Here is a 23,571-nt window from a genome sequence, read left to right as displayed (position 1 = left end):
CGTGGCCTCTATATCCCCTGGACTAATCGCAGCACCATTTATTGTGGAGGCAGCTTAGCTGTATAGGGAGGAATGTAATAAGTGTTTATCTCCTGTGTGTGCCGAGTAGAGTGGAGAGAGTTTGTATTAGACCTTCCTGCTTCCAAGGCTGATTTATGATTTGCTGGGAGGGATTTTCAGTGCCATGCACTAAAATTTCAATTAAAGGCATATTAAAAAAAAACAGACGAGAAGCGAGGCTCATGGCGAGCGGAGGATGTCAGAGGATTTATTGCTTATGTACTACTCCCCTGGCACCACCTGAGCAGAGTGGGGGCAGGGACTTGACTGGGAGGCGAATGGGCACCAATGCTGCGGAGGGAGCCAGAAACCCAAGGCCTGGTGACCTGCTGACTGGGAATTGCCTCCTCTCTCTGTCCTCAGGCCAGAGGGCTGCAGTGACTTTGTCCCTGACCCCTGCACATGCACACCAGATAGAAACCTGGTGGGAGTTGTCTTCTTCACCCTACTGTAGCCACTGCTGGACACAGCCTGAAAAAAGAACAGGGTCCAAGTATCCCTCCAGAGGAGACCCAATCCACAAAGCCCACCAGAGCAGGGCAGATCTCAGGCTGTGCCTGGAGCAAATTTAGCCTTTCCATTGAGACCGTCTACTGCAAAGCAGCCTGGCTGGCACTAGAGCCCATGGAGAAGGGCAGGGGCAGGGCTCAGTGGAAGAAAATGGTCTAGTGGTGGCTGGGCTGTGCTAGATCCTCCCCTGGCAGATATGCATCAGGACTACCATAAATAAAGTCACGGAGAGGTCAAGTGCCTGGTCACCACTGCAGGCTAAGCTCATGGCATACACAAGGTGCTCCTTGACAGCCATAATCCCACCCCCAGTTCAGGGCTCCCTCTGCACTTGCTATTGGCTCTCTGTGTCTCCACCCTTACCCCTTAATTGCCTGTGCCTTCCCAGGCCCGCCATTCACTTCCATGTCAGGGGCTCTTTGTGCCTCCACTGCCTCACCTCCTCCCCTCAGCCATGCCAGCACTCTGTATGCTCCCATTTACTCCCACCATTCATATTCTTCCTTGCCCAGCAAAGATGGTGGTAGTGAGTGCAAGGCAGGAACCAAAGGAAGCCATCTATCCCACATTTCCTCTTTTTGGACCTTCTGACTTTTACTAAAATCAGGAGGTTCCCTGCAATATTGAACCAAACCGGAGATGGCCACTCAAAGCTACTGTGTTACCCACAGCTGGATATAAGAGCTTCTCAAGAGAAGGGGAGCAAGAGATCTCACTATCCAGGCCAGCCTGGGGAGATATAGCCAGTGTTTGCTCAGGCTGGGTTACAGCTTGCTGCCCACAGCCTGGGGCAGTTGGATGTGGCCTTAATATATTACTATCAGCAGCAGGAGCAGGTTGCTAGCAGACAGAGCAGGGAGAGTGTGACAGCATCAAAGCATCTGTCCAATTTGCAAATGGAAGAAGAGATAAGCTCACTTTGGGGATCTCACCTGGGGACCCTGCATCTGATGATGGTTAATACCACATAAGCAAGGGGCTGCCAATAATTCAGGGTGGCACAAACCACACCAGAATGGAAGGGCTGCCCAGAGCCCTGGGCACGCACAGCTGCTGGGGGGGTCTGCAAGCAGGCTAGGAGCTATACACTAAGGCTGGGCAAAGAGAGTGATTGAGTCAGGATGCCTGGACCTAGCCTCGGCTTTGCTGCTGATTCACTGGGTGACTTTAGCTAAGTCCCCTCCTTTCTCTGTGCATCACTTTCCTCATCTGAGCAACAGGAATAAAACCTGCCACAGCAGCACTAACACTTCCCTGCATCATAATAAGGCAGGGAGGTCAAAGGTATGTCTTCTCACCGTCTAGCGAAGATGGTCCATGGCTGTGCACAGACTGGGGTGGGGAAGCTGAATCAGGGTGTATTACAGTAGCATAAACCAGGCCTCTCTGTGCCAGGTGCTGCACACAGGCATAGGCAAGAGATGGGCCCTGCCCCAAAGAGGGCACAGTCTCACCTCAGAATTGCAGGAGGGGAAAATGGGGCATGGAGCAGGACAGAGACTCACCCAAGGACAGAGCTGGGAACCCAGGAGGAGAGTCAGAGCAATGTCATTCTCTCCTGGCCCCAGTACATCACAGAACCATTTAATTTAGACAAACTCCACTGGGTAGGGACGTGTCATTTATAATTTGGCTTGAGAATGCTGCGGACCCCCATGGGATGGGCAAATTCACACTGTTTCTCAGCAAGATCCTGTGCAAACAGAAAGAGCAAAGACACAGAGCAATCTGCAACTGCATCAGGTTGTGTCCCACAAGGCACTCCAGGCTCAGGGCCAGGTGTAGACCTGATGCAACTCCAAAATGGGCTGTTTTTGCCAAGTCTTAGCTAACACCCAGCATTCACCTTCCCTGTCACTGAGATGCAACCAGCTCTGGGGTGAAATGTTTTGACCACACAAAGTCACATGACATAGGAGCCCGGGAGCAGGCAGTGAATAATGCTGCAGCCAGTGGGAAGTGCAGGAGATATCAGAGACAGGCAGAGCAACAACCTGCAGCAGCAGGAGCCTGACTGGGCCATTGGCTAAGGCAGAAAAGCAGTGCTGGTCTGTGCGGCTGTTGGCAATCTGCGTGTGACAGTCACCCCAAAAATCCACTCAGGGATCGGCCCAGAGTGTGGATGAGTAACACAGCCAACCTTGTTCCCTGCTCTAACAAGAGCTGCCTGATGGACAGGACGGATCGGTACACAATATAGACAGACAGACACCCTAGCAGTCAAACCACAGATAGTGCAGGTGTCCCAGCTGGCATATGCTTGCTTGATTTGGGGCAGCAGTTGGAGTGAATTCAGACTAGGCTCAGAGGCAGAAACAGGGACATCAGGGATGGTGCTGGGGAGCTATTTCCAGGGCACAGCATAGGGCTGGTGAAGGGGCAGGCAGGACAGTGAGGCTGCCATTGCCAGCAGGGGGAAGGCAGGGGCTATAGCAGGGTGAGCCACTGCATTCAGTGAGAGGCAAGGGCAGGGGACCAACAGCTATGGAAGGAACCAAGGAACCTGGGTGGCTGTGATGGATGAAGGTCTGGCATGGGCCCTTTTCCTTTGGCCTTATTCTGATCTCTTCTTCCCTGTTTATGAACAGGAGAATGCTATGTTCAATCTCCTGCTCATACAGGTTGGGTTTGTGGGATCCCCAGTCCCTCCCTGTTGTCCCACATGTATACAGCACCAGACACACATGGCAGCTGGCAGTGGGTGGGGGGAAAAGAGGAGTTCACTCAGACCCTCCTGTGAACAGGAGCTGGGTCTCAACCCTGGCAAGAACCAGTCCCTACGCCAAGGAGGGTAGGCATGAGTGGGAGGCACAGGACTGTCAGGCAGGATGCTGCCCCAAGTAGGAGCTCAGCTGTGCAGCAGGGCAGAGAGGAGTCTACCCAATTGAGGGTAACATGAAAGAAGGGGCAAGTGTGGGTGAGCTGAGGGAGGCAGGAGCAGGAAAGGCTGGACAAGGCTGGAAAGGAAGAGAGGAAGCAACAGACTAACCTGCTGTGCACACCACACACGTACTACCGCTGGCAGTGCCAGGGATGGATTTGCTTCCATGCCTAGGCCCACCCTGACTGGAACAGGTGGAGGGGCAGGAAGAACTGTCAGTTTCGGACAGCTCTGCAGACCAATGCTGCCGCAGAGCTTGGGTCGATCCGTGTGTCCCAGTGATTTCCTCTAATTGGTCACCAGTCTGGCTGGCCAGATGCACTATTGACCGGCTGGAATCTTAAGCAGACAGCCCTCCCTGCAAATAATGGACTTTCCAACCCACCCTGGGTACAGGCTGCCAGCCTGATCTGACAAGTGATCCAGGAACAAAGGAGCCCAGACAGATAGACACAGTCCAGGAGCCCAGACAGACCGACCCTCAATCCAGCTTCCCAGGGTCTGAGCCTGGAAACACTCCAATACATGGGTGGGTGAAGTCCGAAGTGAGATGAGCCCCCTCCCAGCAGAGCCCTGGGCAGCAGCACAGAAAACAGTCATAGGATAAGGACATGGCACAACTCTGCAGCTCCCACGCAGCAAGGCTGGTATCTCCCCACCATCATACATCCCTTGAAGGAACCCAGGCCACAGTGCACACAGACTGATCCCTGCACTGTCTTTACCTCTTTACTCCAGGATCCAGGGAGAAAGCATCTCCCATGGACTGCATTCTGATCCATCCAACTGGGAAAATCTAGAGTAAGTCCATGGGCTCCAGGGGAAGGTTACACCAGGGAACTGGGATTAGCGTCTGACCCCTTACTTTAAAACCCCACCCCTCCAAGGGCATGAGCCCAGCCCACCACCTCAGCTGGCCTCCAGGCAACCTTCTCCCTGACTAGCACCAGCCTCCTCTCTGCCCTTTCACCCTTGGCCCTCCAGGTCTGGCATGGGAGCCGGTCCTGTCCTGTCAAAGCAGCCTTCCCAAAGATGCCCTCCTTGGGGGATCACCTTCTTCTTGAGTTGTCTCTGCCCCACATGGTGCCTGCTGTTCTCATATCTCCACCCCGATCTACCTACAGCTGCTCCTACTCCACCCACAGCCATCACAGCCAGCACAGACTTGGGGAAGTGGGTTTGTACTTCAGGGAATCTTTGTTTTATCATATTTGATCAAGGAGAAACAGTCTGGACAGGAAGGCTGCTAACCTGTCTGCAGGAAATGCCCAGATCTGCCTGGAGCCAGGTAGCTCCCTACCCTGAGCTACTTGGTGTGGTGAAAGTTGGACCAGCACTGCCCTCACGTGGTCAGAAAAGGGCACTGCTTCTCCTGGCATCCGCAGTTAGACCACAATGTCTGGTCTCAGGCAGGGGTGTTGCTGTTCACATTCCTCCTCCCCTCCCCTCTCCCCATGGTGCAGTTCTGACCCTGTGGATCAGGAGAGAAGGCCGTGAAGAGGGGAGGATCTGGTATCTAACAGCATTGGCAGATCTCTGAATCTCCCACAACAGATCAGCTCTCAATCTCTGTTTTGACACTCCCCACTCAAGTTTAAGGCCAAGGGAGAACACTTGGCATCTGAGCAATCCCAGTGTTTTACTGTTACCAAGGCTGAAAACAGCACTGCATTCAATGGGTTTAACCATGGCACATGACTTAAGTGACTTGCCTAAGGTCATACAAGTCAGTGGCAGAATCATTCACTGAACACAGGAGTCCTTCTTCATCATACCTGTGAACATCCTGACTATTCTTCTACCAAGAGGCACAGCTTCAGAAGCTCCTTGACAAAGCAGCTGTGAGGTAAGGGGCAGTGCAGTGCAATGCAGTGCAGTCTGCTGAGCCGGCACTTGACTAGGTGTCAGGAGACTTGACTGTGCGTGGCTGTGTGTGCCTTCTCAGTCTTGTCTGCTGGAATGTTAGCTTTCTGGGGCAGGACTGTGCATGTGCAGTGCCCAGCACAAACAAGTAGCTATGAAATAATAAAGGAATTGAGGTGGAGAGTGGGTCTTTCCAATGCAGCAGCTGCTTCATAGTAAATGGTAAATTAAAAGCTCACAGGTGGTCACTTAGTCCTCTGTCATTGAGAGGCAAACAACTCAGGTTTAGGTCTCACTTACTGCAGGGGAAGAGAATGAATACAGACCCGTTGATGTGCAGGAAAGCTCTGCATTCTTTTAACCCTGTGGTAACTCATTAGTTTGCCCATGCCCTTGGCTTGGCACAGTTCAGCTCACCCAGAGATAGCTGTGATCAGGACTGGATTGTGCTGTGCTTGCAAACTCTGCTTCTGTGCAGTAGACTTTATAGAAGAAGAATAGCCAGGCACTGGAATAAAACTGCTGGACAAGATGGGAAACAGCAGTTCTCCAGGTACAAAGAATAAAGAACCACAGGAAGTGTTCTGCTGGGCATCACTTGATTAAAAGATATGCTAAATGCAAGCTCCCCAGTTGTCCCCAGATTTACTATCTCTGCTACAGAACCAGCAGGTTAATACTGGAGAGGCAACTGAAAGGCATTGGTTTCTTAAGCAAGTAGCTGTGTTTCACCCATAAGGATTCACACTAGATCCTTCATGGACCTACTGGAGCCCCGAAGGCCCCTCAGTGTTGACCCTTTACAGGGTAAAAGTTAGAACAATGCTCATTTAGACTGTAAGCTTTCAGGGGCCTGGACACCATTTCATCCCTGGCTGCCTGTGCCCTGTACAGTCACAGGAACATAGAAAAGCAGAGCTGAAAGAGACTGCATTGCCATGCATGGTGTATAACAAGGCAGGCCACACAAGGTTTACCCCATCACCTGCCCTGCAGTGATAGATATTAAGGCACTTCACAGACATTCATCAAGTCTCCTGATGAGGACACAGGCAGGTGAAATGACTTGTCCATAGAGAAAGTGTGGGTTAAGGGACAGATCCAAGGAGGTGCTGAGTTGAGGCTTCTGAGAAGGAGCTGAACATAAACAACAGCTGAAATTCCCATTTCCAGACCAGACTGTCCTGCAAGACCCAAAGGTGACCTAATTCAACTGGGTGGGTTACTAGATGGATGGACTCCTTTTGTTATGTGGTCCAACACTCTGACATGATGACATACAACAGGGTTTGGACACTTCATCCTTACACTGTAGTGACTTCCCATCTGGATGCCTGAAGCCCTCCACTGAGTCCACCCAATCCTGCTAACACAAGGTGCTCATTATTACTAACATGACTATAAAGTGCAAAGAGAGAAGCTATGAGTTGGCGCCTGGGTGAGGAACCCACGCTTCACCTTGAGAAGTTTGCAAGGAGACTCCTCATCTTATTGCCTGTATTCAGACAGCAAAGCTCATTAAAACTCCTGGCTTTTCACTGCCCTTTTCAAACTTGGAAATTCCAGGCAGAGTTTTGGCCCCTTAAAAGGCAAAAGCTAGAAAAAGGTGAATTAAGAGACAAAATGCCGGAGGAGGAAGTACACGGCCCCCCCTATCCCAGCGAGTGCCGTGACCGCAGCCAGGCGCACCAGCAAAAAATCCATAGAGTCCTCTAGCTGCCCGTGTAGCTTCAGCACGTGCCTCCGTGTGCTCTCCCAGTCCCTGGAGTTGTCAATCACGTGAGTGGCTAATTTGCACTTCTCGTCCAGAGGCAGCTGGGAGGCAATGCGCGCCTCTGCCTCAGACTGGGACAGGCGATTCCTCTTCATCAACCGTGACAGCTGGGTCTGCGGATCGCTACCAGGGGAAGGCATGAAGAATTGAGTGTAAAAGAGAAGGCTGGCAAGGAAGGAGGCCCCAATGCCCACAAGAAGTTGAACATGCAAGACGGGATGCTACAGAGGGGGATATCCTGACCCCAAACCCATCACACTTCCTGCCAATAGACCCACGAGATTGGAAACCAAACTAATCCCTTCCCAGCCTCAGCTCTGTACCTTATCCAGGCCAGAGCACGAGTCAGGAGCACCACCTTTAATCCAAACCCCAAGACCAGCAGTATTTAAGCTGACAATTTCTTTTTTTCCTAAGAGTCAAAGGAGCTTACACAGCATGTGGTAGGGTCACCACTGCTGTCTGGGGAGATTATGTAGCATGGTAATAGCCTTGGCTTGGCCAACATGGGGAAAGATTGGGCAGCAATTCATGAGTCCTGACTCCATCGGCATCGGGTTTGTCAGGGAACACACTGTTTGTCCAGGGCCAGCTGGACAGGCTCAGAGAAAGTGATTTTTCTCCATTATTCATTATTACTGCTATCATGCATCATTTGTACACTGCAACCTCGCTCCCATAGGCCTCCATGGAAAGCAGAGCCCCACTGTGTTAGGTGCTGCCCAAGCAGAGTCAGTCCTTGCCATGAAGAGCTGCCAGACTGGGTAGGCAAGGCACACAGAAGGATAGGAAGAGAAAAAGATAAACATGCTGAAAGACATCTTCTCCCATGCTCCCCAGGAGATAGAATCCATTGGGTTGATTTGTATTCCAACAGCTGCATTTAACTAAAACTTTGCAGGATCAAACGCTTAAAAAATGACATTCAACTTTCTAGTTCCCAAAGCCTGTAGTGCCACTTACCAGTAAACCAGGATGGTGTGTTTCATGAACTTGGTTAGCTTGTTGGTCTCAAAGAGAAGAGGGATGTCCAGGATCACATAACGGTAGCCTGAAAGGAACCCCAGCCCCCAGATAGGAATGTAGACATGATTTCTCTTTTTTTTTCCCACCCAAAATGCTTCACACAAACACATGCACATACATGCACACACAAACACATGCACATGCAAGCACATAATATGCAATGAGATTTTAGATTTATATCCTGCCCTATCCAAAACAAACAAACAAATAAAATATGGAAAAAGATGTTTAAAGCTGCACAGGTGCTACCAACAGGGAAAATATGGCACTTTCATTTCCTTCTTCAAAAATGGCTGAAGTGATTTGCTGTCACAAAAATAAATAAATAAATAATATTTGACCCTGGAAAATTTCGGAACAGAAGGTGAAAGCTTCAAAATATTTTGAATGGCTGGAAAAAGCCAAATAGAATGGAAAACTTTATGACTAGTGCAACCACTGTTCCTTTGCTGCAGGATTACATGAGGTGCTAGCAATGATGCCTTGAGTCAAGGCTGACCAAACCTGTTTTCAGTGGCTCATAATTGTGCCAAACTTCAGCTGCTTAGGCTAATATTACCCCTGCTGGATGTCTGCTATAGGTTGATTTTTTTAATTTATTTTTTTTTTTGGAAAGTTTTAGCTAAATTAATCCAGCTGTTTCCAAGAATGAAGTCAGGGAAAAATACGTCAGAAAGTTCTTACAGTCATCTCACTCAGAGGCTTTAGTGCCACTGAGCTTTACTGCAGGTACTGGAAATTCAGCAGGGTCACACAGGGGTTAGAGATACATCCAGAGCCTTGTCCATACAATCTGCCCAAATTTGGACAAGTTAAATCACTATCTGCACACAATCCATAGAGGCATGGTGGAGACTGGCACCTCCACCCCAGTTCTTTCAGGACTAAGATGCTCCTGCCCCTCATAACTCCTTTGTGCCAGCCCCACTGATGTTCCATTTCTCTGAAATTACATCTCCTGACAGTTGCAGACTACATTGGGCCTGGGCACCAGAAGAGAGACTCTCTTTTGTCATTAATGTCCCTCCTTCCTGCCCTACTGTTGGCACCTCCCAGCATGGAGGAGAAGGAAGAAAAATCCTAGCTTGCTTTAATGGGGAGGGATAATGTGCGAGGAGAAAGGGGACAAGGTCAAGCTGCAACACAACAGGGCAGGGACAGGCTGAGGCAGTGGTAGCAGAGGAATGAAGGAACAAGTTGGGACAGAGGGATTGCAGCCACTACTAAACCCTTTGCAGACCCTGGAACTGAACACAGGACTCTTTGGTCTCAGCACTACCTTTACTGTCAGCAATCAGCTGTGAAACTCTTTGATAAAATATGTTTCATGTCCTTCAAGTATCCCCACCTTGATCTTGATGTACTGTGATCCTCATCCCCTTGAATTCAAGTCAATTATTTCCTTCACCTCCATGCTGGCTGGGGGGCCAGCTGGGAGAGTACAGATGTGGCTCAGCATCACAGAGATCCCCAGTGATTGTAGGAGAAGCCCCAGCCAGCCCCTTCGCAACACACTGAGTGAGGAGGAACAACCCTGGGCTGGCAGGCTGTCCCCTGGGGCCCCCTGCCAGCTGGGACTGCCCCAACCTGACTCAACATGCTGAGATCCCAGGCACACGTGCAAATGATATATCTGAAGCAATAAGCTCCAGAGCTTGTTGCTATGCATTAATATGTACATGTAGATACACCCAGTTATAAGGAAAATAAAGCAGAGCCTCAAGATGGGAATTGTGACTTGTACTTATCGATCCTGGTTTTCCCAGATAAAAAAGAAATTACAAATTCTCTGATTACAACTCTAAAATCCATGATTAAATTGAAAGGGTTTGTGGGGGGAATGGGCATAAGAATATGGGGTTTGTAGGCAGGTATGAGTGGTGGTAGGAAGGTATGGGAGCTATGTGCCATCAGCCTGAGCAGGCTCCGCACCTCCATGTGCAGCATCCTGCAGGAGTGCAGGAAGCTGCACAGAGAGATGCAGAGCCCACCCAGCCCAGCCTGCATGCGTGGACCAGGAGCTGCATGCTATCAGCCAGAGCAAGTTCCACAATTCCCTGTACGGTTTCCCTGAAATGCCAATAGCATACTGCTTCCAGACCACAGGCTGCCAGCCAGGCAGGCACTCCTGCAGGAAGCTGGCTGGGGGATGAGGGAGTGGGGAGGTGTTGGGGGAAGCCCCACATGGAGTGCCTGCCTGGCCGGCAGTGCATGTACCGGAAGTGGCATGCTATCAGCCCAAGCAGGCTCTGCACTTTCCTTTGTGGCTTCCCTGAAGGGCTGAAAGCATGCTACTCCCAGTTCACACACCAGGGGGCACTCCACATGGGGCTTCCCCCAATACCTCCCCGCTCCCTCAGCCCACAGCCACACACCTACGCCCTGCCCCCCACCTGCCCCACTGGCTCTTCCCCAGCCCTGGCAGTCACCCACAACTGCACCTACCACCCAGGGCTCCCCCCAGCCCTGCCAGTGGCCCCCAGCCATGACCCACTCCCCTCAGACCTGCTGGTGCCCCCCAGCCCCCTGCAAGCCCCACTTATCTTAGGCTCCAGCAAGAACAGTGAGCCTGAGCCAAGCCTTGGGTGAGTGAGAGACCCAGGCCTTGCCCTTCCCCAACCCTGCCCCAAGGGAGAGGGAGAGGGGGGTTTCCCACCCTTTTTGCAATCAGCTCTTGCAGGCTGGAAGTCTGCCACCTGCAGAGCTCTTTGCAAAAGTGAGAAATCTGCAGGGAAAAAGGGAAAACCCATTTTTTCTCTGATAAAGTTGGGAAATCTGTGATTTTCTCTGTTTTTCCATGGGAAATGGAAAACCTGGATCCATGGTTATCTTACACCTTTGAGCACCTCTCCATCCTGCTCTCACCTGCCATGCAAGTGTTACTTTGTTTCCCTCCAGATGCCAAACTCCCCTGCCCCCTCAGGAAACTGCACTGGTCTAAGGAGCAGCAGTGACAATATTCAGCCTGGAACTAGAGATCAATTTAATGTACTTTGCAATTACCAGGGTGAGGAATGAGCCCCTTGGAGACCTGTGGTCTAGGATTTGTTTTATAGCCATAGCAAATCATGTGGCAAAGGCCCTGAATGGTACAGTGACTGCTTAATGAAAACATATTCTGAATATTTGTAAGTATTCCTCAAATTAAGGAGTTGCAGTTGCTCTCCCAGGTCAAGGCCTATACAGTTGGATTCACAATACTAAGCCACTTGACTTTACAGGTGGAGAGTTTAAAAAACAATAAAAATGTGAAATATAAACATTTTTTGAAAAGTTTTAGTCTCATTTTAGTGCAGAGTGGTACACAGCATTTATTAGTCCTTGTCTGAGTCACATATGTCATCCCAAGTGAGGGCCTATAAACCCTTCCTGCCATAATAAGCTCTCTTGGCATCGGTATGTGCCATTGTATGATACAGAAAACCTCATAGGTGCACAGTCATTTTTGTTCTTGGACTACTTTATGTCTTTCTGTACCTAGATGCTATTTTTGTTTCTCTCTCTGCTTGTAAAGCAAGGTGGGTTTGTTAACATGAGCTCAACTGTAGCAAGTGGGAGTGACAAGATTAAATAAAGTTTAACATTCCAATAAAAAATCACCTAAAATAGCTTGTTTATGGTAAAAATGAAAGGTCAGGACTTTAAATTCCAGTCTCTTGGGATGGCTGCAAGTGAGAGCTGTATACTCTACTAGGAAGCCAAGCATCCAATGTGAACATGCTTTCACAAGACCTGGACATATCAGGCCTTAACCTGGTCAGTTGGAATTGACTGAAACCTGAGCATCCCAGTGTTCAGAGAAGTGTAATTTTGGGACCAAAAGGGGAGCCCACATTTGGGTGAAAAAGACACAACTTTTGTAGTAAACTGCTTGTTAAAACTAGACAGCACTTGGAAACCATGCAGGGGTTTAGCATGGCAGAATCATTCCTGGCAAAGAGGGACTGGAGCAGGTGAGAGGATACAGTCTCAGGAAGTAGGATATCATATCACCATCCTTTAGGGGAGTGGTGCACATGCATACATCATATGTGCACACAAGAGCACATGTGCATGCCACCAGAACCAAAGCTTGGTCTGAAATAGCATTCTTTAATTGATACCAAATCTCTTGGCACAGACATGAAAGTAGATGCAGTTTTACCAGGTAAGGAGGCCTTTGGCCAGAATAAGCTACATTTCCACTGGGGGGGTTGCACTCTGAACAGCTCTACCAATATTGCTCCTCCCTCAAGGCCTTCCCAGCGTGAACAAGCCCTCAGACACCAAAAATAAATATCCCAAATCAACAAAAGTAAAACTAATTAAGACAAAACCATATGATGGAACAATTGCTGGAGCTCTGGGTAAGAAGCAGGACAGCTCCTCCCCTATGAGTGCCATAGCCTAATTAATACAGTCCTCTTATCTCCTTTGCTCTGTTTCCTTCATAGATTCCTTTCCTGTTGCCTGCCTTTGCTCTCTTCCTTTACTCCTCCCTACCATCCCCTCTCCAGAGAGCACAGTCTCTTCGGCTCCTCAGCAAAGGGCTATTCAGCTGTCACACAGTTCTGTCTTGATAAGCTCTGCAAACTAGACTGACTCTATTAAGACATCCTTCTGTCTACACAGAGACTTCCGAAACAGCTGGTGATCTTATCTGGCATTTGATTAGACCAAGTTTGACAGCTGTATTTGTTATATTTATCAGGGGGGAAAGTGAGACTTTGGAAACCACAGCTGTCAGGCCATTTTTTTACCTTATCAAGATTAAAAGAGCTTCTTGGCTTTTATTGAAGCTAGAGATTGAGGGAGGGGGAATAATATTAGAACATTTCAGAAGGTATGACATTATCCAATGAGTAATCTCAGAAGAGGCCACACAATGCTCCTTTCAGACCCTACAGATGTACTTTAAACCATATAAGGGAGACAATGTGAAGGGCAGAAATGAAAGGTAGAAGTCTCTGAACACTACAGTGAAAGGATGGCCACAATTTCTAAAGGCCACTAGTGACACAGCACAAAGGCAATCAGTCAACATTTTGGCTTCCTTTCTCCCCTGTAGTCCTTCTCCCCACAGAGTGAGTGAAGATTACTGTTTGTTGCCAGTGTGATCAGAAACCCTCATGTCCTAGGATCCCACAATTGTCTTACCTAGTACAAAATATTTAAAGATCTGTTTCAGCATCTCCTTCTGGATCTCGGGGTGAGTGATAGAGTTCAGCACCTGTCGTTTTTCCGGGTGAGAGAAGATCATGTTTCCCAGAGCCTCGCGGTTTATTTCCCCGCTCTCCAAAAGGATTTCAGTTCCAAAGTAATGCACTATCTGCTGATAGGCCAAGAAGTGGGGCTGAACCACTGATAAAATGAAACAGGTAGAGGTTAGTGCCAGTTCTGCATCACACTAAGGGTCTGCATTAAAGGTAGGCATGAAATGAACTGAATTCATCTGGAGATATTCCTTTCAGAATAGAACGCGTCTGTTGATTAACATACACTGACTTAAGGCTGTGGCAGATCTCAGGATAAAGGTCTGATGTCTACTGAATAAACTTTGAAGCTGGTGCCACAAAAAGAAGTTTGCTAAACCAGTTCTAAGATTATTCCAGTACTTGTGATCCAAGAGAACATTGTGTAAGTACTAAGTAAGCCTCACAACTGTCCTAAGAGCTGCATGAGCCCCATTTCAAAGGTCACTATGCTGAGTGAGAGGACTTAACAAAAGCAACATAGCCAGTCAGCAGCAGGACTGAAATAAACCACCAGAATTTTGATATTCCCCTCCCTTCTCTTACCACCAAGTCACACATGGGATTCTATATTGTAAGCACTTGCCTTACTGAAAAATTCTCAAAACTTTAATCATTATCATTCTTGTTGATGATGATGATGGTAATAACAGGTTTTTTTTCAAAATGGGAAAACCTTGCAGTTAATATAGGTGTAATAATAGATTTCATATATTTCATAGACATTAGGACTGGAAGGGACCTCGGAAGTTCATCAAGTCCAGCCCCCTGCCCAAAGGGCAGGAAGTCATCAGGGGTCATAGGATCCCAGCAAGATAGACATCCAACTGTCTTTTGAAGGTGTTCAACGTAGGTGGTTGAACCACTTTTGGCAGCAGTCTGTTCCAAACCTTGGGGGCTCGGACAGTAAAGAAGTTCTTCTTTATGTCTAGCCTGAAATGGCAACGGAGGAGTTTGTGACCGTTCAACCTTGTCATCCCTTGGGGCACTCTGGTGAACAGACATTCCCCCAGATCCTGATAAGCACCCTTGATAAACTTACAGATGGCCACCAGATCACCCCTGACCTTTTCCTGTGCTTTTCCAGGCTGAAGAGTCCTATAGCACTCAGCTTCTCATCGTAAGGCCTGTTTTCCTGACCTCCTATCATGCGTGTGGCTCTCCTCTGGACCCTCTCAAGCTTCTCCACATCCTTTTTGAATTGTGGAGCCCAAAACCAAATTAAATTTTAATATAGTATGGTGATCAAGAGTTGTATTTTATATGTTGATGGCTATTTCCATGTGTATGCTTTAAGGGAGGGGATATTACTCACCGATTTTGCATGGCCTCCTAAGGAATAGCACTAAGACAGATTTCTTTGTCCAGCATCATTTATTATACTTCACAGAGCTTGGGCCCTGATTCAACATAGCACTTAAACACATGCTTAAGTCCCATTGGGCTCAGCAAAATTACAGCGTGAACTTAATTTTGAGAATGTTTAGCTTGCACAGACTCTAATGGGATTTAATCACATGTTCAAACTTAAACATGTGTGTAAGAACTGGTATTTGGTCTGTTGTGAGGCAACTGAAGGGTCAGCAGGTTCAGTTCCAAAACAGGACTTATTTAGACACTGAGGAGGGCAGTCTGCAATACTGGGGAACAAGTTTTTGGCTTGTTCTAACTGAAAAAAAATGTGCTGGATAACTAAAATAGATAGGGCTATCATACTTTAGTAGTCAGCTATTAAAAATCACTTGGGCTTGGATAATAAAGTTCTTACAGCTTCAGCTACCATCAGGATCAAGGCAAAAGAGCTCTCACCCGGCTCAATCTCAAGCTTCAACTTGAGATTCTTTATGATAAATTGCACACGAAAGCCTGTCAGAGTCCAATTCCCCACAGCTATTTGCAGCTTATTAGCGAGGTCTGATGTTAGGAAAGTAGGTAATTTAAAAAAACTCATAACATCACAAACAAGAGGATATAATAAATGAAAAAAGGAGAATTAGGAGAAGGTTGAGGATAAATAGACGGAGAAAAAATCAGTGCATGTAATTTTCTCTAAGGATCCAGAGATTCTTTCACTCAGCTGGGGATTGAAGTAGAAGAAAGAAGGAAAGAAAAAAGGAATGAAAGAAAGAAGATGCTTCTGCTGTGATAAACTTTATATTTGAGGAACTACAACTGCTTCAGGAAAGTTCAGTAAAAATTAAATCCAAGTACTAAATGCAAAAAAAACCAAAAAAAAACAAACAACTGAAGAAAAACAAATTGCTTGGTAGAAAATTGGCACTGAGTATCTGAAGTGGGTCCCAGCAGCTTCAGTCTTTCAGAGCTAGATCCACTTCTAGCAAGTTTTCCATGTCAGAGGGAATTGCATTGCAATAAAATGTAAAAATATCACAGCTTTTAAATGGTGAGTAAATAGGTTTTCAACGAAAACAAAACAGGAGATACTTAAAAATGAAATCACGAGTAACATTGCATCCTTATTAATCATATTCTGTACATCTCTAGTGTTGTTCATTAGTAGACCTAAAAAGTATACTTAGCAAAAACTAACCTTTTACCAGCCCCCAATAAATAAATAAAGTGAGCACTACAAATCACTTTTGACTGATGATTTTGCCCCAGGTCTGACTGGGAATTGAGAAGCAAAGCCAGGATTTGAACTCATTTATCTTCCGATATCCTGCCCCACCCCATGCACAGGATCTCATTTCCTGGGTTGTTTCCATATTAAGAACAGAGGGACACTGCAAGGGTTAGAAATCCCCAGCTGTACTGTATTTAGGTACAAGACAGAGTTAAATGTAATGCTGCCTTCATTTGGAGATGACCCTGGTGTTTTGGTATTAGGAGTGCCTTTTTAAGGTGAGAATGACATTCTTGGGGCTGGACAGTTAGGAACCGTAACAACCAAGCTCTGCAACCATATGCAAATGGCAGATGAAATTCTTTTTTACAGTACTGGTCACCAGTTGCTCGAGCTCCACCAAAAGCCATTAAAGAACTTGAGCTGCATTAAGATAAACCATGTGTCACAGTCTGGTGGCTGTGTCAGGAGTCTGGGGGGGGGAAGGTGATCATGAGCCTTTGTTTTGCTCTCAAGTACAACAGCTTTATAAACAGTTTGTCCATAAAATCAAGCAGCGTCCACTGCACTGCACATTAGGAGGAAGAAATGTAGAATTAAATCATTCCACCACAGCACATATCATTATAACAGCAATTTTGATAAAATGTGTCCTGTTTTCAGTCCCCTGAGAAGCCACTCCTCCCTACTGTCTTGAATGAATGAAGTACAGCGGGGGAGGTTGTGAACCGAATGCAGAGCACCCTCTGCTGCCTAAACTGCATAGCAGTAGCAAAGATTAACTCCAGGTTGTCAGGAAAATATATAAGGAATAAAGATCAGCTGCACAAAACTAACCCTGTCTGGCAATAACATCGGCATCAATCACTGCACAGCCCAGTTCCCGGAATACTGCCACTACCGTGCTTTTTCCTGAAGCAATTCCACCCGACAGGCCAACCAGGAACATCCTGCTCTGGAAAAGAAAGCAAGCTCAAAACATAGCAAAACGCCATGGAGGTTCATTCATTCTGTACATGCAAACATTCAGCCTGAAGAAGCAAACCAGTCCGAAGAAGATCATGCTTTGTATTTCTATGGGATCTATGACATGTTTTCAGGAGAGGGTCTCAAAGTACTTTAGAAATATAATGTAACTTTTAACGCTGTTTGCCCATTCTTTGAACCAGGTGACCCAGTTTCACAACTTGGAGAACTGAGAAAGTGTGGGTATGTGTACACATGCAATTCATGTGACTGAATATGCTCTGGCTCAATTTAAGCCAAAGTAAACTAATCCAGATGTCACGATCTACATGTGCATTTAAGTTCAGTAATTTACTGTGCTGCTGAATACCATTTATATCTGACAGGACTATCTAGCAGTGCAGTTAATTAATGTACTGTGCCCTAGCTGCTGTGCACGTATAGACGGTGATGCTTTACTGCGCTTCAAATTAGTCTGCTCCGGAGTGTCTCATGTAGACGCACCCAATAAGACCAAAATCTTTTAGTACCAGCTAATTTTGGAGGCACAACATGAATCAACAGCATCTAATTTTTAGAAGGGTTGAACACTTGCAGCACTGGCTGACTTAACTGAAGTTAGGTAAGTTCTCAGTACTTCTACAAGTCAAAGCCTGAGTCTCAATAAATGTCCCCCAATGCACTGAATACTTAAAACTTGGGCCTACATGGTCCATCAGTGACAAAGCAGGGAAAAGTACTTACCCTGTCCCCATTCTCAGAGTCTAAGCCTCACAAACTGAAATCTGGGGCTTGAAAATTAAATCATCCCTGCTAGTCCCACTTGGAACACAATGGGAGGGAGACTGCCTCTGACATAACCGAGATCCAAACTGCAGAAAGTTTCATAGATCAGGACCAACAAATAAATTGTGCCCACAAACTAACTGAAAGTCATAGCTGTCGTCATGCAGAATGAAAATGAGCTGCACAAAGTGGGCCACTAATTTCTTCGCTAACAGAAGACTCTAAATGCCTTTAAGTATGCCTCTATGTAAAGCAAGGGTAGTCAACCTGTGCCCTGCACCACAAATGGCATGGCAGCCTATGTGTGTGACATGCAGCAAACTGGGGAGGGGATGGGCAGCACTGCAACAATTAGGGCAGGGAGCAAAAGGCACAGAAGTAGATTCATAGATTGTAAGGCCAGAAAGGACCTTGGAAGATCATCAGGTCCAATCCCTACACCAACCAAGAAAGATAACTGGGGGTCAGGTGACCCCAGCAAGGTGACTGTCTAGTCTCCTCTTGAAGATTTCCAGGGTAGGTGATTGCACCATCTCTGGAGAGAGTTTATTCCACAGTCTGGACACCCTGACTATGAAGAAGTTTTTCCTGTTGTTAAGCCTGAATCAATCTTCCAGGAGTTTGTGGCCATTACTCCTGGGTTTCCCCTTGGGTGCCCTGGTGAACAGTTGCTCACCGAGCCCTTGCTGTACTCCCCTAGCTTAGTGGTAAGCTGCTACCAGGTCCCCTCTCAGCCTTCTTTTCCTCAGGCTGAAGAGTGCCAGATCCCACGGCTTTTCCTCGTATGGGTTGCCATGCAAGTCTCTGATCATATGGGTGGCTCTTCTTTGGACTCTCTCAAGCTTGTCCACGTCCTTGTTAAAGTGTGGTGCCCAGGACTGGAGGCAGTACTCCAGCTCTGGTCTCACCAGTGCTGAGTAGAGCGAAAGAATAACCTCCTTGGTTTTGCTGGAGATGCATCGATTGATGCATGCCAGAGTATTATTTGCCCTACTGGCTACAGCGTCGCATTGCTGGCTCATATTCATACTGTAGTCTATTATTACCCTCAGGTCCCTTTCATTCGTGGTGCTGATCAGTTTGGTGCTGCCAAGCCTGTAGCTGTGTTGGGGGGTTGCTCATCCCAAGGTGGAGCACTTTATGTTTCTCTACGTTGGACTTCATCAGGTTCTGATCTGCCCAACTTGCTAGCCTGTCTAGATCTGCCTGTATCTGTAGGCTATCTCAAGCATGACTACGCTTCCTTGTAACTTAGTACATCAAGCAGGGACAATGTGGTAGGGAGCAGAAAGTAGGAACATATATTGGGCAGCAAACAGGGATTGGAGTGGCACTCAGGGGGAGAATGAGCAGTTAATTTGTGGCATGCCTGCCAAAAAGTTGGCCCTCACTGATATAAAGCATACTCTAGTTATCCAGCTCCTATTCATACATATAATATAATAAATGCTAAAAAATTAATCTTGTTTGCTTTGGGTTATGATTAATAGATTTTCAAGCCAAAACGGGCTGTTCCGATCAGTCTGACACCGGACAGAAAAATTCATTCAGTGATTTTGCACCAAGCCCAGAACTTCTGGTTCAACTACAGCATGTCTTTTTTAAAGACGTACAATCTGGATTGCTAGCGATAGCAAATCCAACACAACCCCAGCTAAGCAGTTCTAACAGCTAATTATATTCATTGCTAATAAGGCACACTTTATTTTTAGTCTGCATTTGTGTAGCTGCAAATTTCAAGCCTTGGATATTTTTATGCCTTTATCTGCTAGATAAAAGGCCTTCTACTGGATGGAGTGTTTTGATTTGTCCAGGTTTGGTAAAAGGATGTATGGAGTTTTTGTGTTTTGTGGGGTTTAGGGAAGGTAGCAATTTTCATGTAAGGTTTTATGATTTTGATACTTTTGCAATAATAATAAAAAAGTAAAGGCTTTCTACTATCAAGAATAGCCTGTCCTTTAGTTACCTAGGAACTATAACTAAGTGCCCTCTTAACTTTCTGTGGGACCATCAATTAAACAAATTGAGCATTTTCATTATCAGCCTGGTTTCCAGATCACAGATTATTCTTAGAACTCTTTTCTGACACCTTTCCAAAGTTTCAATGTCCTTTGCAGCCAGATGATCCTACTTTTGTGTTGCTTGTTCTGTCTCTATGGGAAGCCCTGAGGAAGTCTGTGGGTGCTCCACAGCCCTCCAACCCCAAGCTAATGCTGCACATATCTGAGACGCAGGCAACCTTCCCTGTGGAAGACCTTGGACTGTACTTGTGTTCCTCCAACTGACGCTCACTGTTAGTCTGGACTTGCCCTGTGCTCTCTTACAGGAGCTGGCACTGGTAGTGGAAAAATAAGGGGGGTTATTGAGACACAGGACAAATGACAAAATCCCACTGTTTTCAATTTCTGCACAGGTCTTTCACAGAGAATGGCAGGGCCAGAGGCACAACAGTACTGCAACAAGGGGGCAGAAGCTAGCATGCCCAGAAGTGAAACCCCCCCCCCGACACCAAATGTTACAAGCTATTTTTATGAGAGTGTAACTGTTTCTTACCTGCATGTGCAATATGGGACCCTAAAAACTGCAGTGTTTAAGGTATCATTCCATAACTTGGTGCTGGATTGGTCAGCTGATCTTAAAACAATCACAGAGCTATGGGGTGAGAAGAAAGTGATTGCTCAAGAAAGCAGAGCCCATGGGCTGTATGGCTGATACTAGGTTAAACCAGTGAAGAATGTCAAGTTGTTTTTTCTACATATCAGTATTACTGCAAGCTTATATTTGGATAACATAAAAAACATCTCCGCTTCTATGTTGCCAGGATTTTAATTGCTGCATTATTCCTCTTCATACTCACTTCCAAGTCTGGCAGATAATTTATGTCAATACCATTACACTAGATTTCTGTAAGGTGCTTGACTTGGTTCTGCACGACATTCCAATTAAAAAGGTGGCACTGTGACAAAAACACTGTGACCCATAGTAAATGAATTAAATGGTTAACCAAAGAAACTGTACGTAAGGAGTCATAATCCTATGGTGGTGTTTCTACTGGGATCCTGTAGGGATTGAATTGCAGCTCGCTGGTATTCTAAGAAGGTATTAATGATTTGGAATATATAAAATCCTACCTAATTAAGTATGTCCATGACACAAATTGGTGGAATAGTAAATAATGAAAGACTACAGTTCAGTTATTCAGGCTAATCTGAATCACATAATAGGATAATAGACTCATGGGAAGAGCATGCATTTTAATATAGTCAAATGCGAGTTCATGCTTTAAGGAACAAAAAATAATGCGTCTCACATACACAGTGGAAAGCTGAACTCTAAACTGCTATGATGCTAAAAAAGAAGAAGGGGTAGGTAACTTTGAACACGTGCTACCTGTGCAACACTAGCTAAAAGGGTAAGTATGTACCTTTGGTATATAAGCAGAGGAATATCAAATAGGAGTAGAGAGTAGATGTTTCCTTTGTACACAGCATTAGGGACACTCTTATTGGGCAATTGTGTCCTGTTCTGATACTCCCATTTTAAAAATGGATGTTGGAAACTAGAAAAGGTTCTCAAATGCTACGAGAATGATCTGAGAGCTGGAAAAGCCTGCCTTGTTGTGAGAGACTGGAGAAGCTCTCTCTTTAGTACAGGGGTGTCTGACTTACCTTGTGCCCCACGTCAGACCTGGACTGCAGGTTTCTTTGTGGGCCAGATCCAGCTCGGGACACAAGGAAGCAATGGACTTTTCAAAGCACCAAGACAACAAGTAGTTTCTCACAATCTTTCAAGTGTACGTGCAGAAATAATGTTTTGCAAGGCTGATTTTCTCAGCATCTGTGTGCAGGTGCAGTGACAGCTGTTTTTCCATGGAATGACACCTCAGCCCTATTGGCTTCTAATGTCTGTTTGGCTGTAGTTAAACATTTTGCTGCCAAGCAGGTATTAGGTGTCAGTGGGGCTGAGCTGTCATTCTGTGGAAAAGCGCCCTCTTTCCACCCATGCAGGAAGCTGGCACAAAAGTGTTCTGCATCCGGACTGAACTGAAGGAAGAAGAGGGTATTTTGGAGATAGGATTGTTAAACTGATGAACTGATGACACAATAGTTGTTCCACAGAATCAGCTGGCGTCCCATGGAAACAGTAGTTCTTCTAGATCAGCATTTTTCAACCCATGGGTTGCAACCCAAAAGTGGGTTACAAGACTATATGAAAGGGTTCTGAAGAAACTTTTAAAATGGATTCTCGTTTAAAAAGAGAAAAATGTGGGAAACTGGCATTTCCCTTGCAGCCTTATAAGGGGCTGCTTGGGGCTCCCCATGCCACATACCCCCAAACCCCCCCCAACCACACCCTGCCCAACACACTGTGGGGCTGGAGCCTGGGGGTCAGGGGAGGCAACAGGTTGGGAGTGAGGGGCACTGGGCATTGATGGTGCTGGTACAAAAAAAGGTTGAGAACCACTGTTCTTGATAAACCAGGCTAGACAGAAATCAGTCTCCGCTTGGTTAAGCCTGAGTAAGAAACTGAGGGGTTTTTTGGTTACGAGTCCGTGGCAGTGGTGCTCAACCTTCCAGCCCCACAGGCTGGATAAGTATATGGAGCCAGTCCATGAGCCAGATCCCATGAGCAGCTGGCATGCAGGCGTGATACTGCACCAGCACCAACCCCACACACATGCCTGCCCAACCCTGACTGCTGAATCCAGCTGCAGAATGGCTCCATGCGTGAGCCCCACTTCCAACTGCAGTGATCCATTGCAGGGGTGTTCAACAAATCCGACCCCCTTGCATCCTATCATCTGGCCTGTGGGGCTCCCCAAGGGTCCCAATCTCCACATGGGGAACTGACACCAGGCCTGTAGCGTGGTCCTGGCGTGCAGGGTGGATATGGGGCAAGGCAGTGGGGGCCCCCAAAGTCCAACCTAGAGAGGGAACCAAAGCAGGGCCCTGGGGCCCAAACCTGACACAAGGGCCCAATCCTGGTTTGCAGAATAGGCCTGGGCAGAGGCTGCGCAGGCTCCCTGGAGCCCACTCTTCACATGAGGAAGCAATGTGGGGCCCTGGGGCCGGATCCTGGCACACGGGATGGGGTAAGCAGTGGCAGGGTCCTGACAGCCTGATGTGCACTCAGGGAAGTGACAGGGGGCAACAGGGCCTGATCCTGGCTCTCCAGGTCTGCAACTCTGGCAGTAAGGGGCTATCAGTTTGCACTGCTACCACTCCCCTACCACCACGCATCCCGACCTGAACCTGGCCTGGAGCCTGCAACACGCGACCCCACTCTGCCTGCCCGATCTCATCCCCCAACTACGGGGGCTTCACCTTTGACTCCCCAAGCCTGCGGGGATGCCTGCAATGCAGCAGCTCCAACCCCTTTTTCTTTAGGACAAGGCCAACGCTTGGCTTTCTGCCGTTTTTGGCGTCAGAGGAGCATTAGGGGCGCTGCTGTGGGGCGCGGCGAGATGCAGGGGGCCGAGGGTCCCTATGGGGGGCTCGGGGCGCAGCGACCGCACCCTCACAGCACTGGCACCGCGCCTGGCGGAGTCACGTGACGCCACAACCCGCCCCCACCACCAAGTGGCTGAGGTGGCCACAGGGCGCATACACCCCCGCCTGGGGTGGGCGTTCCACGCCCCAGCTCGCTCCCATTGGACGCGGGGAAGCACCGTAGGGTCTGGCCACGCCCCTCGTCCTGTCCATCAACGAAGAAGCCCCGCCCCCAGCTCCGCGTCCCCTTGAAGGGAGCCAGAAGCCTTCCACCCCCGCCCCCCTTTGCCTCTAGTCCCACCCGCGAGACCCGCTTCGCGCGCTCCTCTCCCCTCTCCCCTCTCCCTCTTCAGCCTCCGGCCCCCTCACCTCTCCAGCTGCTGGGCACGGACTCACCCACC

The 23,571-nt window shown here is 47.6% G+C and overlaps 1 protein-coding gene across 1 annotated transcript; it reads right to left on the bottom strand.

The window, feature by feature from the left end:
• Positions 1 to 250: 250 nt before the first annotated feature.
• On the bottom strand, positions 251 to 23,571 carry DCAKD (dephospho-CoA kinase domain containing). Its single transcript, XM_090044318.1, has 5 exons — positions 23,540 to 23,571; positions 16,767 to 16,884; positions 13,251 to 13,454; positions 8,052 to 8,139; positions 251 to 7,211 (listed from the first exon to the last, which is right to left on the bottom strand). The coding sequence occupies exons 2-5, from the start codon at positions 16,876 to 16,878 to the stop codon at positions 6,926 to 6,928; spliced, it is 690 nt and encodes a 229-aa protein (XP_089900444.1). The 5' UTR covers positions 16,879 to 16,884; positions 23,540 to 23,571; the 3' UTR covers positions 251 to 6,925.

The sequence above is a fragment of the Crocodylus siamensis genome, chromosome 4, assembly GCF_052110815.1.
Source record: "Crocodylus siamensis isolate JL-2025a chromosome 4, ASM5211081v1, whole genome shotgun sequence".
In the NCBI taxonomy this organism is placed as follows: domain Eukaryota; kingdom Metazoa; phylum Chordata; order Crocodylia; family Crocodylidae; genus Crocodylus; species Crocodylus siamensis.
The sequence above is the reverse complement of the archived record's forward strand: the minus strand, read 5'-3'. Positions and strand labels throughout refer to the sequence as shown.

Coding starts and splice junctions, on each gene's coding strand:
- DCAKD (XM_090044318.1), bottom strand. CDS start 16,878: ATGTTCCTGGTTGGCCTGTCGGGTGGAATTGCTTCAGGAAAAAGCACG. Junction 13,455..16,766: donor CGATGTTATTGCCAGACAGG/GTTAGTTTTGTG, acceptor TCATTTTATCAG/TGGTTCAGCCCCACTTCTTG. Junction 7,212..8,051: donor CACACCATCCTGGTTTACTG/GTAAGTGGCACT, acceptor TTCCCCTGGTAG/CGATCCGCAGACCCAGCTGT.